Source organism: Hyperolius riggenbachi, chromosome 9 (assembly GCF_040937935.1).
Source record: "Hyperolius riggenbachi isolate aHypRig1 chromosome 9, aHypRig1.pri, whole genome shotgun sequence".
NCBI lineage: Eukaryota > Metazoa > Chordata > Amphibia > Anura > Hyperoliidae > Hyperolius > Hyperolius riggenbachi.
In genome coordinates, this window is record NC_090654.1 from 244,423,210 (window position 1) to 244,440,831 (window position 17,622).

The following is a 17,622-nucleotide window of genomic DNA, read 5'->3' on the forward strand; positions in this document are numbered from 1 at the left end:
CAACATATCCTGCTCTGAGGAACGAGAGAGAGAGAGAGAGAGAGAGAGAGAGAGAGAGAGAGAGAGAGATAAAGATAGAGAAATAGATAAAGAGAGACAGGCAGAAGACGGCTTCTGACACTTTGGCCTCAATTCACTAAGCTGTGTAGACTAGTCTACAGATGGTTTTTAGTCTACGGATTGTTTGGTGTAATGTTTTAGACCTGTTTTTAAACCTGGTCTAAAGGTGCCCATACACTGAGCCAATTAGCGGCCGATCGATCGCAAATCGATAGACCAATCCATCGATTTGCGGCCGATTTCAATCGATCTGGCATGCTGGAAAATCTAGGTCGATCTGTTGAGATGGCTTATCATTTTGCATTGGCCCTAATGGAAATCTGATGGCAAAAAAATGCCATCAGATCGATTTTCAATAGATTTCAAACTGAAATCTATTGGAAAGCTGTTCCTAGTAAAAAATGTTCCTAAACATATCAGATAGATCAGAAATCTATCTGATGATCTATCTGCTGCTAATCTAATGAGTGTATGGCAACCTTAACATTCAGTAATTACACAATTCACAAAGGCAAACAAGGAGTAACCACGCCCACTTTTTCTGACAGAGATTAGACCAGCTGATTTCTGTTGGTAAAGTACTTCTGTGAGGTATTTTACATGTGAGGATGGAACTTTTTAAATTAACTATGCAGCAGTTTAGTTGTATGCAGAGGAGAGCTCACCAAAGGGGAAGGATGTCAGTAATAGCTACTTGTTTGTGAATTGCATCTTTTGAGCATTTCCCCTGCTTTACCGACCTAATTACCAAATGCAGACCAGGTCTAGAAACAAGTCTAAAACATTTGGTAATAGTGAATTCCCCTTTGAAGCAACTGACCAAACCATCAGTAGACTAAAAACCATCAGTAGACTAAAAACCATCAGTAGACTAAAAACCATCAGTAGACTAAAAACCATCAGTAGACTAAAAACCATCAGTAGACTAGTCTAAACTGCTTAGTGAATTGGGGCCATATATAACAATAGAGAGATAACAATAGAGATGAGGCAAAGTCAGTGGGCATGGGGGGGGGGGGGGGGGGGGGGCACCTGTACAGTTTCATTAAAAGGTCACCTGAACCTACCGTTAACGATTGTACGCAAAATAAGACGCTCCTGACCATAAGACACACCTAGGTTGAAAGGACAGAAACCATGGGGAGAAAAATATATACAAAAACTGGTGCATCCATGGTGAAGGTGCATCTTGTGGAGTATGCCCCCTTGGTACCTCATGTGTCTCCCTGTGTCCTCCTCTGCCCCCTTGTGTCCTTCTCTATGCCCCTTTGTGTCCCTGTGTCCTCCTCTGCATGGACAGTACAGGGAGTCCCCCACATTGCAGCAGATTAGAGGCTCGTATTGGCAGGCATTCACAAGTCAGGAACTCCCTGCATTTGCACTATAAGACGCAGTGACTTTTTTCTCCACTTTTGGGGGGAGAAAAAGTGAGTCTTATAGTCCTAAAAATACAGCATCTCTTTCAGGGCAGAGAATGGACATTTTTTTGTCCTTTCTCCCATTCACTGATAACCTGACAGTGGACGGTTCCTATTTTTTAAATAGGAACTGTTCACACTTGTCAGCCTGCAACAAATCTATGGGATCTGTTTCAGTAAGCGGGCCGCACTTCTGTGCAGTCCCCGATAATCCCGGACTGGTGGATGCATTCCCCATATAGACTATGGGGGTAACCCATCTGCCCTGAGCTACAGCTGGATCACGGCCGACCATCAGAGCGGAAACTACACTGTCCACTCCCACTGGCCATACATGGTCTGGCACAAGTGGGAACAGAGCCTTAAGGCTCATACACACGGGGCACAACTGTCGCCACAAACACATGGCACGCGCATGTTGCGGCGACAGGTTCCCCGTGTGTATGACGTGCGCGCCATAAACTGTCGCCGGATAGTAAAGTTGCCGTGCGATTGAAAAGTTCAATCGCCGGCAACTTCTGTCTCTGCAACTGTCGCTAGTCCACCACGCGTACTGCGTGTGTATGCGGACTAGCGACAGGACACAAACGCAAGTGAATGGAGCATCCGGCCGGGGGATGCTCCCTTCACAGACAGCTTCCGCTGCGTCTCTGCCTTTCTGGCGAGACGTGTGGATAGCGGTCGCCGACAGGGAGCTATCGCTCCCTGGTCTCTTGTCTGCTGGCAACAGCAGACAATTGTGCCCCGTGTGTATGAGCCATTAGACTCCCATTCTGTTACTACCTTGGGACAAGACTAAACCTTTTCAGAACTGCGACTCTGCTATATGCTTTGCTGTGGTCCTTATTAGACTTTAGCTCTATTTGAAATCTACTCTTTCACACAGTTAAATGTAAAAAAAAAAAAAAAAATACTTACTGGCTACAGAGAAATTGTTCAAAGGGGTTTCTAATTGGTCAACATCTTGAGGACGCTCTTTGTAACCAATAAAAGTACCGTCTGTCTTCAGGAGAAAGTAACGAGGCCTCCAGGTCTTTATGTACTCACCTGGAAGAGAGAGGAAAAGATTTAAGTCATAATATAAAAAATCAACATGCTACACTGTCAGACACACACACACACAAAAATGAATACTTGGGGCAGAATATATTAACAGTAACAGTACAATTATCCTTCGCTCCTCACTTCTACTTAAAGGACACCCGACGTGAAAATAAACTGACGAGAAACACAATTTTATCTATCCTCCGTCTCCTAAAAATGCCTTTTTATTTTTTAGATATCCCACAATTTGATATTTAAATCTACTTTTTAAGTTTTTACTGTTCCATTGTCTCTGCTCAATGACCCCTTCATTGAAGTATGCCAGAGCTACAATGTATGAACTATTGACCATTTTTATCTCTTTTCTGCTCTCAGAAGCCATTGACAGAAAAGCGTTTTATGGCTGTAATTCCTTATCAGTGAGGGTTACGCTATAGTCCGACCCGGACAGAAACTGTCACTTGCATACCTGATGTTTAACTTTTTTCAGACAGAGAATGAAAAAATGGAACACAACATACTTATGTGTAAGTACAGTGCCAAGCACACAAATATCTATCTCATCATGTCACGTCACCTCAGGTGTCCTTTAAAGCTTACATTGTCAGAGTGTCCTGCAGGACCATCAGATTTGACCTGCAAATGGTTCCTCCACTTTGCATTATATTTGTCCTGCAAGCATGAGTGTTAAAGTGAATAGGAACCGCATTTTTAAAAAAATGAAGCAAATACTTATCTAAGAGAGGGAAGGCTCTGGGTCGTATAGAGCCTTCCGTCTCCTCTCTCGGTGCCCTCTATCCTGTGCTTGTTCCCCCCCGTTTCAATCCCCCACCAAAAGGGTATTTGGAAGTCTTCGGGAGCCGTGTCCTCCCGAAGACGTGCGGCTCCATACTGCACAGGCGTGAGCGTGCAAGAGAGCGTGCTTGTGCTGGCGCAGTACAGGGCTGCCCTTCTTCAGGAGCACTTGGGCTCCCTGAAGACTTCTGAAGCCTCCTTCGGCCGGGTAAAGCAGTATTTGACTAAATTAGTCGAAAACTGCTACCAGGCGAGCCAGCACTGGAACAAGGGGACCAGGAGGGAAGCGGGAAGGCACTATAGGACTCAAAGCCTTCCCTCTCCTTGGATAAGTATTTGTCTCATTTTTCTAAATGCGGTTCCCATTCACTTTAAGCCTATACGGCTAGGCACTTAAACTACGAAGCCACATGGTGAATGGAAAGGACACCAGGGAGACACCTGGGAGCTGTGGAACCACTAGACACCAGGGAATTGTATAAGGGAGGGAGGGGGAAGCACTAGACACCAGAAAACTGTATTGGGGAGGGAGAGAAGCCACTAGACGCCAGGAAACTGTATAGGGGAGGAAAGGGGCCACTAAACAATTTCAGCTTACTTTGTATTTGAGTTTGACCCCCCCTGACTTAAAGCAAACTGGAAGTGAAAATTAACTAACGAGATACTTGTATCTGTAGAATAAATCCTAAGTGAAACTTTCCTGGAGTTGCCAATTCTTATTTTGGGATTGAAATCCGAGCCACACCATCGCAGTTCCATTCCTGCTGTTCTTTCAGCTCCCACGCAAAGAAATGATAACCTATTGAACAGCACAGTGGTGTAGTGGTTAGTACTCTCACCTTGCAGCGCTGGGATGAATGTGTGTTTGTCAACAGCCCGCCCACCCGCCACACTTTGATTGGCTGCAGCACTAATGCGACAGTACATGGCGAGATGGTGCACACTACTTCAATTTTTTTTTTAATTCCTCAGCAAGTAAGTACACTAAACTATTCGAGTTCTCAGTATTTTTTTTTAAAATAAGAGAAAGAGAATCCAGATAGTCTGGTGCAACATTGCGGAATGCCAGTACATTTTACGCCATCAATATGTTCCCCATCACCTCAATCCTCCTGCATCCTGGTGGAGGTTGACCCCTATAATATATGAATGATCAGGTTCGGAATCACAAGTCTGGCGGTCTCAAGAACTCATCTGAACATCCATTCACAATCCGCAGCCGTTCGGCACTTTGTTATGTCAAGCCGGTTGTACCGCCAGTGATTAAGAGCGTTCCGGGGAAAAGGCCAGCATGACGGAGGAAGTCAAACTGCTCGATGCACGGAGATAAATAATACACTGTATGCTTTGCAACATCTGAGCCTTAAGGACGCACTGCGAATGTACCATTCCGAGCAGATGTCCAACATATTACTTCTACCATTGTCATTTTTCAACGTGACATATGGAGAACTTTTTCATTTACATTTTGCAGTGCCAGTACTTTTATGCAGCTACAGACGATTTACTAATCTGTACAAACAAACAAGAGTCTTTAGTCTGAATATTTTCAGAAGAAGAAAAATGAATCCCGTTAAAAAAAAAAGAAAAGTGTTTGTTTCGAAGGAACTTTTCCAGTTACGACTCATGGAAAAGAAAAAAAGTGAAACCTTCTCGCCAAATACTAATAGAACACTGGGAAAAGAAAGATGTATAAAAACCAGGGCTGTGGAGTCGAAGTTGAGGAGTCGGAGCAATTTTGGGAGTTGGATGATTATTGAACCAACTCCATAAGCCTGATCAGAACTTCAATAAAGCAATTAAATAGATCTGGACAAAGCCCCCCCCCCCCCCCCCATATGAGCAATACATGAAAAAAATCAACATAGAAGATTTCAACAATAATGTACATATGGTCCATCTAAACCCAGTTTTATTTATGAGCTATAGTGATGTTCATGTCTAGGGGAACTCAAGGAGAATCATGTGATAAGTTTGGTGAGGTGATCGATCAACTGACCAAGACCACGATCAAGTGCTAAAGCAGGATGTGATCACAGCAAATCAGAACTTTGCAAATCTATCAGCTGATCAAACAAATCACATGCTTCTCTGAGTTCTCCATGGAGTTTTCCTAGACATGACCATCACTAATAAGCTATTGAAATGCCTCCTAAATGAACCATTTCCCTAGATGGGAAGGGAACAAAGACATATTGAGCACATTTGGTTGCAAGTCTAGAAAAGTCTAGAAAAGTTTAAAAGAAATACCTCCAGTATAAAAAGAGACAGAGCCTGTTATGCCAAGCTTTGCCTTAAGCAGAGTACCCCCGGCAAAATTGATCCGGGATCTCCACCGAGGAACCATTGTTCCACAATCCATCTGGTCATATAAGCAAGCATCATTTGCACCATCGTAAACAATCAAGTAATCAATCATTTACACGGTCGTGGCAAAACCCGCAGAAGTCAATGAGGATCAGAACGATCCTCTGCGATTCAATCCAACATGGCGGTTGTTCAAAACCAAACGATAGCCGCGGGTGGCGTGGATCATGAAACCTCGCTTAATGATTTTTTGTTAAACAAAGTTGCGCAATATCGCAAAAAAAAATTGTTCATTGCGCAAAATCATTCTGGAAAAATGTGTCCAGGCTTTAGGCCAGGCATGGGCAAACTTGGCCCTCCAGCTGTTAATGAACTACAAGTCCCACAATGCACTGCAGGAGTCTGACAGCCATAGTCATGACTCATAAAGGCAAATGCATTGTGGGACTTGTAGATCCTTAACAGCTGGAGGGCTAAGTTTGCCCATGCCTGGTCTAGGCCTTTACTGCTGCAGGATTGGGCAGAGTCTCAGGGTTATTTACATACCTGATCATTATTCAGACACAGGCGATGCTCCACCCTCCTCCTCAGGAATGCAGTCATGTTTCTGAATTCTGCCGAAGCTCTTTGGAAGCCTCCGCCTGCGTTGCCGTGGCCAGTCCCAAGCCCGGCAGCCACCAATCAGGTCATGGCTGCTGAGCTGGAGGCGGCTGAAACAACAGAGATGGGGGTGGGCAGAGCCTTGGCACAAAAAAAACAAAACCACAGCCGCATTTCCAGCAAGAGTGGAGCGATCAGCTCTAGGAAAGATTATGGCAGATCAGGTAACCAATTGAACCTGAGATCATCCCCCCCCCCCCCCCAACAAGTCCTGTATCATTAAGGCTCTTTTACACTTACGCTATCACGCTGTGCCGGAAGTTTCAGCCGCTGACCCTCCACAGAGTCAACAGCATGTTAAACTTCTGTGTCGGCAGAATAAATGGAAGTCAATGGGCGATTAAGGAACTTTAAATCTTTTGGCAGTAGCGCGCATGCACGGTATGACCCAAATACTTCGAGGAAGCCATGGAATCCCAGTGATGTAATTCCTGTCCAGCAGAGAGTATGTCACGTGGGAAGGGGCAGCGAAGGGCGCACTATAAATGAATGCCGATTTTTGCGTTGTGGTGCAATATGATGACAGGGAAGAGCATCGCACCGCAAACGCATTGGCCAGCTATAAAGCAAAGCAAGTAATGACCCTTCGAACTTTCCTGCTGTAAAACCTTATCTCAAGCTGTCTCTCACCGTCTCTAGGCTGTTTAAGTGCTTCATAAAACAAGACCGTATTTAAACCAAGCTGGGATAGCTCAGAGCTCTTTTGCACAGATAACAACTGAAGTTTTTTAACGATTACTGCACTAGAAAGCAATATGAGACTTATCTTTGCTACTAATGTTCTATTTCTTAGCTGTACTACACATAAAATTCATTATCTCATAAGTTTATTTTTGCTTCAGATTTGTTTTAAGTGGAAGACAGCAAAAGGTACCCTTTAAGTTTCCTCTCACTTCACATTTACACGGGGCTTCCTCTCAGTGCTCAGATTTACCCCAACATACCAAAACATGTTTATTGAACGGCCTTCCCAAAAAGTTTGGCCTTTGATTACGAAACAAAAAATTGATTCTGAGCTCCTTTGAGAGACAAATTTGTGAAAGTTATATTCTAAAAAAATTAAGGCCCATATCCTATTCACATTTGTCAAAGGAGATATTTAAAAAAAAAAACAAAAAAAAAACTTCACCAATTAAAGCTCCCGCCATGCAAGAAAATACTCAAAATAAAAAGTCTAATACTTTGCCTACTTTTTAATAACTTGTCAACTGCTAAGGGCTAAAAAGTTATAATTTAAAGGACATACGATGCGAAAATAAACGGATGAGAAAAACAATCGTAACTATCCTCCGTCTCCTAAAAATGACTTTTAGCTAACCCACAGTTTTATTTTATATTTAAATCTAATTTTTAAGTTTTTTCTGTTTCATTGTCTCTGCCCAATGACACCTTCATAGATGTGAGCTCTGGTACACTTTAATGCATTGTTGAGCCTTTTTATCTCTTTTCTGCTCTCAGAAGCCATCTACTGACATGAAAGTGTTTTATGGCTGTAATTACTTAGCAGTGAGGGCTATGTTATAGTCTGACCCAGTCCGACCTGGCCATTACCCGGGCAGAAACGGTCACTTGCATACCCGATGTTTAACTCTTTCAGGCGGAGAAGGAAAAAAAGGAACACAGCCTAGTTATTTGTGTGATTGGCACTGTACGCACACATGTCTATCTCATCATGTCACCTCGGTTGTCCTTTAAAGAAGAATACATTTATACCTTGGGAGCAAACTCAGGAGCAAAAAAAGTTATTTGAACAAAGACCTAAATGTGTAAAATGTTAGAAATATTAGAAGTACAGAAGAAAACAAAACTGCTACTATAATATGTAGACCTCTCAGCTGTTGTCAAGTAAGGAAATACATGACTGTATAGCAACCTCTACACCTGTTGGAGGAACAATGATCAGGTTTTTTTTTATATTTTTGCGGTCAATCACTATGACTGGAAGGTCTGGTTTGCTCAACAGTACTAACATGCAATGCTTGGCTTTGCCAAAAAATCCAATCTTCAGAAAGGCCTGTACATCTGACTGCCACCTAGTGTCTGCAGGAAGCTTAACTGCTACGAGGAGTCGGAAAAAAAAACAAAACCTTCCGCAATGACAGTAGGAACATGAAAAAAAATATATAAACTAGATAAACATTTTAAAACCAATTAAAAAATAAAAATAAAAGCAATGTAACAAAATACAATTGAGAATACTATTTAAGCATTTGGTGAAGGATAAGCAAGAGGAGGCGGAGCACAGTTCCAGGAAAACAGGCGCAATCCAAAAAGTTAAAAACTCTAATAAGCCGATACTAACAAGAAAAGTCTCAACACATGACTAACGATAAATACTAAGAGTAAAGTAAAAGTGTCCAATTTTATTAAAGTGCCAAAAGTGTGCATCGCGGGCATTTGAATAGTTGGGGAAGAAAATATCACAAAGTACCACTTTGCAATTTCTTTTTACATTTCATCACTTCTATCTTAAAAGCCCTATTCATAAAAAACATAGGGTTCAGGCCACAAAAGGCTTTCACAATGGGCACAACGCAGATTACAGAGATGAAAACCGCCAAGAACAATCAAGCCCTTTGTTGGGGCTGATCCATTTTTTTTCCTTTGGTTATCTTATAGTATCCTTCCTCTGGAAGTATCAAGTTTATTATCTGCTTTAGGGTAGTCCCCCTAGACCCCCCCCCCCTCTAAGTGAACTAGAATTAGAAAAACAAAGGTTTTGTTTCAGTTAAGAAATAATTATTTCATTGCACAGATATGGCAAATGTTAATTGACTAGTGGTGAGGACGTGCCATGGGTAGGTTTAAAAACTTTAAAAAAAGAGTTTGCAATAAACATAAGATAGTATTTAAGAGCCTTTATGCAGGACGGGAGAAAATAGAAAAAAATATTCTGCCACACTTGAACAAGTTAAAAGGTTCTCGGAATACACAACTTAGCAGTTAAACTCAGGACATGAGCATGAATGTTTGCTGTACACAAAAACACACCCTTTAGGACTGAATCACGTGCTTGGGCTAAATTAATGTAGCTTTTTTTATACGGTGTAAGTCTTGAGAGACACTGCTGCCCTCTTGGCATATGAAAAGTTAATCCTACTGAGAATTTAACAAGAATGCATCCCCCCCCCCCATCCCAACAATGCCTTCCTGAATCAGAGCTGTCTGGTCCTGATAGAGTGCCTAACACAAGAAACAGCTGCCACTCCCTGGGAAGCTCACTGGGTAAGTGGAGTATAACGAGCATCCATGAAAACAAAAGAATATCCATCTTTATTTACCAACTGCTACTTGCTTGTTGCTGCACCAAGTCCGTTAATAAAGATGCCGCACCCTTCAAAAGTGGAACGGTGTCAAAGCACGACAATAAAAAAGACAAAGAACACCCCACATATGTAATTTTGTCAAGATCACCCCACATATGTAATGTTAGCTTTTCAGATTTTTTGTTATTAAGGTAAAAAAATTGGTGTAAAATCAAATCTAAGTTACAGTTGTAATAAGCAGCAACCAAATCTTCCTCCTTCTTAGCGAAACACTAAATACAATGAGGAGTAGTTTACTTGAATTTGTAACATTACGCTAAAGAGTAAATTAAAGTTGTACACTCAACAACCCATGATAAAAAAAAAAAAACTTAACATAGGATGAATTTGTACACAATTACACACTAAAAGTTACGAGATGAGATGATGTAGTTGTGGACTAATATTTTTAAAAATATTTACAAAAATATTTCAGATTGAATAAAAGTAAACAATAACACTATTAATATTTTGACAGGAGAATGCTGTTGACCGCTTATACACTTCTCCTTAAATTCATGTTTGGGATTCAAACTTTAGGTTAACTACTGTAAAAGTAAAGTCTTGAAGAGCAATGGTCTGGATCAACATGTATTACACTGGAAAGAGGATTACTGGATTTGAACAAATGATACATTGTCTTTAGCGCTATGCATATGGCATGTAAGTTCAATCCACTTCAAGAGTTAGCAACCCATGTCTGTCCAGCTCTCAACAGCTGCAAGATAGCCAGAGAGAGAGAGAGAGAGAGAGAGAGAGAGAGAGAGAGAGAGAGAGAGAGAGAGAGAGAGAGAGAGAGAGAGAGAGAGAGAGAGAGAGAGAGAGAGAGGAGCTATCTATGGGATGTTCAAGATAAAGAGCTTTATACATGTATACATCCATCTATACAGCCTGAAAATACAGCACAAATCAGCTTATTTCATTAAAACATAAAAATGTTACCCTGCCAGTAATAAGTATTTTTTAAATTCTTCTGAACATGACTAGATATTTATTTCAGAAGGAAAAAAAAATCTTACTTTACAACTATTCTTCCCATAAACATTTTACTTTATATGCATAGAAAGTGGTAGATAATGCGGTTTCACTAACAAAAAGAAAATTTAGAAAAGGGGTGGGGGGGGGGGGGGGGAATAACATTGCACTTTAAAATCATATTTCCCTTATTTATCAATTTGTAAAGCATAGTCATGTATGTCAAATAAGGTTATAATTCAAATAGGAAGTTAAAAAAAATTCAAATATAGATTTTAAAAGCATCAATTTGTAATAGTCAAAATAATCTAATTTTGGTAGCCCAAAAAATTAATACACTCCAAAGAAAAAAAGTTGCATTTTTAACGTCTTAAAAAACAAAAACATAAAAGCTGTAATTTATTATTATTATTTTTTTTATAAAAATGCTTAGATATTTTAGTCAAGCTAAACACTTAAAGAAAATTGAAAATTAGTTAAAACCATTAAAGTTAATCTATTTTTGGTGGGCTGAGACAAACCCAGATGTTTAATTTCTTATTTAACCGCACAACTTTTTTCTTAGACTAAGAGGAGAAACAAAACAGGGATTCCACTTGCCAGCCGTATTATGGGATTTAGAAAGCTTGGGAAAAAAAATTATGCAAATGCAGTTCCCAATATGCGCACCAAGAGACAAGGACCTCTGCCTTGTTTGTCTATTCACAGTGGTGCAGAAGGGGGCCAGTTCTTTGTTATTTTTTTTTCCTGGACAACTCTCTGGATGTGTTCTCAGCCTTTGCCTCCAGCATACAGCTGCGGACGCTCTGGCTGTGCCCTGAATCTCAATGAGGCGGCTTAGACTGCAGTCAAGGGTGCTTCCCAATGGGCAGGTCAAGCCTGAGTCAGCAGACTGTCTGCACCAGACTGGCGCTCCACAGCTTATCCCGGCTCTTTGCCTTTCACGGACCATATAAGGCAGTCCCCACTGTCACAACAGGCTAATTCAGTGCCGGGCAAATCCGTTCCCCTTGCTTTATTCTTCCTCATTTTCCATGCAGCTGGATAGTAGTACATTACGTCCCGGGCCTCTGCAGCAGCATGCATGACAATGACTGACACTGCTGGCAACAGGTTAAGGAGAAATGCTACTGCCTGAAGTAGTGCCCCGGCTATTCTGCACTTGCACCATTTCTCACGCTCAGACAAAGCTACGATATCCGGCACCTGCTTAATTATCATATCTTCTGAACAGGTTCCCCCTGCTCCCCCTATCTTAATGAGGCTGATGTTAAAAAGTACAATTTGTCAAAAGGACAGAAGGGGGAAAAATATTGCTTGAGAGAAAGAGAAAAAAAAAAAAGACAAAAAGGGAAAAAAGGGCAGAGGATAAAAAGAATTAAAAAAAAAAAAAACACACAAAAAAAAAAACTTGATGCTAACAAAAAAAAAAAATATGCTTCTAAAACTGGTGAGACAGAATAGTCGAAATGGATAATATTTTTAACAATAGTAAAAAAAAAAGTAACAATTTACTCACCAAGGAAAACAGCATTAAAAAGAAAAAAGAGACACATATTCCTGTTTTTTTTTAAGACAAGAATAACAGTAGTTATTTAATCACTGCAGAAAATAATGTTCAGTGTGTATAACAGCCGAACATTAACGCTAAAATATCACAATAATAATACTTAAAAAATGGACCTCAAGCTAAATATTCAGGGCGCAATACAGGAAAAAAGGCATAAAAAGCTAACAAACATTGTTGAAATATTGGAAATTTGGGTTCGCTTTGTTGACGATAGTTGTTGAACATTTCAACCTGTGATAATCAGACTGAATTGTTGACTGGGCAAATCTGTTTTAAGGTGGCCACTAATGATCCAATCTTTTCATCCAATTTTACCAAATCTATGTAGTGTAAGGGTAAATTGAGTGAATGAACTGAATGGATAATTTAGGCAGTTCCCTTATATTACATAGAAATGGTGAGACTGGATGAAAAAGATTGGATTATTAGTGGCCACCTTAAGGAGTGGGACCCACTAGGAGCTCTGTTGCTGTGATTGGCAAAGCACTACCTCCAGTGGATCCCAATGTGGGTGGTTCCACTGACAGCCAATCACGAAATATTTTTTTCTTGGTTTTAGATCAGCGATGGCGAACTTATGGCACGTGTGCCAGACCCGCAACGCGTAGCCTCATCTGCAGGCACGCCATCGTTGGTGCGCTATGTCCTGGGTAATTTAACTGGCCGCGGCGTGTAATAGACGCCGCTCCAGCTCATAGCCCGCAGTCCCGCTCCAGCCTGCAGAGTCTTCCGGAAGGCAGAGCAGGGCGACGGGAAGATGGCGTCCGAAGCCCTGTACTGGAGACTATTTGTGTCTCCAGTGCAAGGCTTCGGATGCCATCTTACCGTAGCCCTGCTATTGCATTCAGAGACTGCAGGAGAATCGTCTGGGGAGCTGCGCGCCAGAGGCCGGCCGGGTGAGAAGACGTCTGTCAGGTGAGTCAAATTTTTTTTTTGCAGGTGAAAAGCTGCCCACATTGCATTTATATTCTGCTGAAAAGCTGCCCACATTGCATTTATTTTCTGCTGAAATGCTGCACTCATTGCTTTTATTTTCTGCTGAAATGCTGCACTCATTGCATTTATTTTTTGGTGAAATGCTGCCCACATTGCGTTTATTTTCTGCTGAAATGCTGCACTCATTGCGTTCAATTTCTGGTGAAAAGCTTCCCTCATTGCGTTTATTTTCTGGTGAAAAGCTGCCCTCATTGTGCTTGTTTTCTGGTGAAATGCTGCACTCATTGCATTTATTTTCTGGTGAAATGCTGCACTCGTGTTTATTTTCTGGTGAAAAGTTGCCCTCATTGCGTTTATTTTCAGGTGAAATGCTGAACTCATTGAGTTTATTTTCTGGTGAAATGCTGAACTCATTGCGTTCATTACTCAGCATTACAAATAAAATTGCTTATTTATAATATTCATTTATAGATTATTTAGTCAGCGTTTACCCATTGTAAAAACTTTCCTCTCCCTGATTTATATTCTGAAACTTATGACTGCTGGTGATGTCTTTAGCCCTGCCAGGTGATCTGTACGGAATGTTCGTTACTGTGAGGGAGATATTGCTTGCTTGGCAGTTGGAAAAAAGCTGTTATTTCCCACAATGCAACGAGGTTCACAGACAGCAAACTGTCAGGACCATGGTCACGACATCACACTGTGGGAGGGGTTTCACCACAATATCAGCCACACAGACCCCCCCCCCTTCCCGATGATCTATTAGAGAAAAGGACTAGATTTCTCATGGGAGAGAGGGTATCAGCTTCTGATTGGAATGAAGTTCAATCCTTGGTTTAAGTTCCTCTTCAAACTAATGCTGTGGGCATGAAACATCCTTACCTCGCTAGCATTCTTCCGGTCCCTGCCTCTTTCTCCCATCCAGCATATAGTTGAAGGTGCTGATCCCAAAGGCATTAGGGTATATCAATAATGGTGCACACAAAGAGTTTAGTTTGCTCTTTCATGTCAAGCCCAGCCTTTATTAAAATAGATTTCTTTAAAGCGGGTGCAGATCTTAAGTGTACATAGTTTACACAGCAAATCTAGCTGCAAACAGCTTCAAAAGTTTATGATTATTTATTCCTGTGATACAATGAGGGCAGCCATGTTCTATTTGTCACAGGCTGAGGGCTGGAGATGCCATCAGCCTACCTGTGTGTAAATTCAGTCCCCTCTCCTCCCTCCTCCCCTCTGCCTCTGAAATCAACTAGTAACCTCCTCCTCCTGCCCAGACTGAGCTCCCATAAGCCCTTGCTACAGTGCCAAAGCACTCTAAAAAGCTGCGGGCGAGGCTTATTTAGTTTATAGGGAATTGGAGAATTAAAACAAAACAAAAAAAAGTATTTGGCTTGAGGAATGCCCTATAAACGATATGAAAGGAACACAATTATGCAATGACTAAAAGTTTATCTCGGCTCCACTTTAAGCTAAGCAAGTGGCTTCTCTGGTGCCTTCAGCCATCACCCCGTTTTCTTATTTTTCAGTATTCTTTCTGCTCCTATTTGTTAGACGTACACAGCAGGCGAGATATACAAGTTATTGTAATGAAATGCAGACATCATGAGAAAGCTAAGAAACGAGAAGCCGCTTTGACAAATGGGCTGGCCCAGAAACCCCCATTTTTCATGGTCTCCCGTCATTAGGTTAAATAGATTATGACCTTTTCTAACTCCATCCGGGATCTTTGTTCAGCATCTGCAGCCTAAGGACGCACCAGCCCCACCACACTAGAGAGGTTCAGTACAGATGGGGAAGCAGATTTACGCAGTGATCTGCAAGGTGGAGCAATGTCTGGCAACGGACAAGAAATAAGCACCAAAATGCTCAAATATTTTATGTTTACACCTCCAATGCATACTAGTTTCCAGATACCAACCCAATCTCAGATCTGCACGTCACCTTTTTTGTCCTCTTCCAGAATTACATCCTTGCATTTACAAGATTTCGCACATGCTTCACCTATCCTCCAGAATACCCTTCCGCATCACATCCGTCACTTCCCATCCCCCAAACTCACATTTTCCGAGAAGTATACATCCTACCTTAGGCCAATTCCCTTTTGACCTAAGGCCAAGTTGCACTCCTACTAGATATTCTAAAACACACTGCCCTAGGTATGTTAATTGTATACGACTCCACCTCATTTCCCCTCTATTCCTTTAGACCGTAGGCTCGCAAGGGCAGGGCTCTCTCACCCTTTGGCGTCTTTTAACTTGTTATGCATTTTATTCATCACACAATTACCAATTCTGTATTTTGTATATTGGTGTATACTACTGTCTGTATTATAATGTATCCCATGTTTGTTTCTTTGTACAGCACCACAGAATATGTTGGCGGTTTATAAATCAGTAACAACAACACTACAGCGATCCACAAAGAACGGACAATTCACAATTATCAGTAAAATATACAATGCAATAACATTTCTATAGCGCTTTTCTCCCATAGGACTCAAAGCGCTTAGGCCAGGCATGGGCAAACTTGGCCCTCCAGCTGTTAAGTAACTACAAATCCCACAATGCATTTGCCTTTATGAGTCATGACTGTGGCTGTAAGACTCCTGCAATGCATTGTGGGACTTGTAGTTCCTCAACAGCTGGAGGGCCAAGTTTGCCCATGCCTGGCTTAGGCTCTCTCAGATTCAGTAATTGGTAATAGGATGAAGTAGAGATTGCAACCGGGTGTCCTATCTATGAGCTATAAGCTGGCAGGGTCCTTCAACTTTAAAGGAGACCAGAGACTACATACTTACCTTTTTATACATACCTGGGGCTTCCTCCAGCCCCATCCGCACGGGTCACTCCCACGCCGCCGTCCTCAGCCTCAGCGTTAGCGTGCCTCCTTCCACCCTTCACACTTTGCTGCTGCTGATCTCATACAGGGGACCCTGTCCAGGGATGTGTATGTATACTTTCTTTTTGACCCCATCCAGTTTTCACTGTTTGAATGTCCATCATTTATAGGTCCCAATGTTATATCACCAATTGCAGGTGCACTTCTGATTATTATCTATGAGCAGATACCCATTGGTTTCATCACTTTTTGTTATTTCTTTATCTTGTTGCACCCAAACGGTTTCTTAATTTTCACCAGTGGCACTCATTGCACTTTCATTAATCGCGGACCCGGGTCCTGTTTTCCATACTGGGTTCCAGTGTGAACCCAGATGGTTACCATTGAGCAACATATAGGGTACTCATTGATTTTTGGAGGTGAGGCACTCTGCATCCAATTGTACTGTATTATATCCACATATACTGTGTTGTGGAATGTGTTTACATTTTAATTGATTTTTAATGTGTTGGAATTCAATAAAAGCATTTATATCTTTTGATTACATATGGTGGTGCAGTGAATCTTTACCAGGATTCTTTTTCTCTCTGTTCTTTCATATTTATATTTATCCTGAGTTGCCCGCCATTTTGGTCTAGGGAGTGCGGACCTTTATTTTAATATCACTTGCCGTCCTCAGCCTTCTGTATCGTTAATACCGGGACCCATAACTTCCACCAGTCACGGCCAGTCTGACGTAAGTGAAGTGCACTATTTACTTATCTCTGCAGCAGCCGACGTAGAGGGCACACTTCTCTTGCGCAGACTGGCCGTGACTGGAGGAAGTTACAGACACGGTACCGGAGCTGCAGGCAGCGAAGGACGGTGGCATCGGAGCGATCCGTGCCCATGGGGCTGGAGGAAGCCCCGGGTACTTATAAAAAAGGTAAGTATATGTAGTCTCTGGTACACTTGAAATGTTCATACACACTCCTATGGTTCTTGGCCTAGGCAGACATTTGAGTCAACCTCTGGCAAGAATCTAGCATGTGAACCGCAGTCTTCGGTGCCTCAGCAAGAAATCTGGACTCCTGGATCAGTTTGTCTGAGGCCTGGCTGACTCCCATTGTTCTCCCTCCTGGCACCTTGCTGCTCCATTGTGCTATGTACATCGTCCCTCAGGCCCCCATTCTTAGTAACAGATTGCGTCGCTAGCTAGTTGGCTAAGGATGAGTCTGTGCAGCCTGGGCCCCAAACTGTCACCTGAGGGATCAAGCTCCGTCACTGCCAGGCGATAGATTTGTGTGTCCAGTAGGCTTTACTTGTAGAATAGCGTTTGCCCTTAAAGGACAACTGAAGTGAGAAGACTATGGAGGCTGCCATGTTTATTTCCTTTCAAACAATGCCAGTTGCCTAGCAGCCCTGCTGATCTATTTGGCTGCAGTAGTGTCTAAATCACACCAGAAACACCAGAAACAAGCATGTCAGAAACACCGGATCTGCTGCATGCTTGATCAGGGTCTATGTCTGAAAGTATTAGAGTCAGAGGATCAGCAGGACAGCCAGGCAACTGGTATTGCTTAAAAGGAAATAAATATGGCAGCCTTCATATACCCCTCGCTTCAGTTGTCCTTAAAGAAAACCTGTAACTAAAAAAAGGTCCCCTGGGGGGTACTCACCTCAGGTGGGGGAAGCCTCCGGATCTTATCGAGGCTTCCCCCGGCCTCCTGTGTCC

The 17,622-nt window shown here is 42.1% G+C and overlaps 1 protein-coding gene across 1 annotated transcript in view; it reads right to left on the bottom strand.

Annotated features, from left to right (window-relative positions):
* AKT1 (AKT serine/threonine kinase 1) overlaps positions 1–17,622 on the bottom strand; it is a 219,802-nt gene that overhangs the window by 94,678 nt on the left and 107,502 nt on the right. Inside the window, exon 3 of the mRNA XM_068254235.1 lies at positions 2,397–2,525. Coding sequence (XP_068110336.1) covers positions 2,397–2,525 — 129 coding nt within the window. The remainder of the gene's footprint in view (positions 1–2,396; positions 2,526–17,622) is intronic.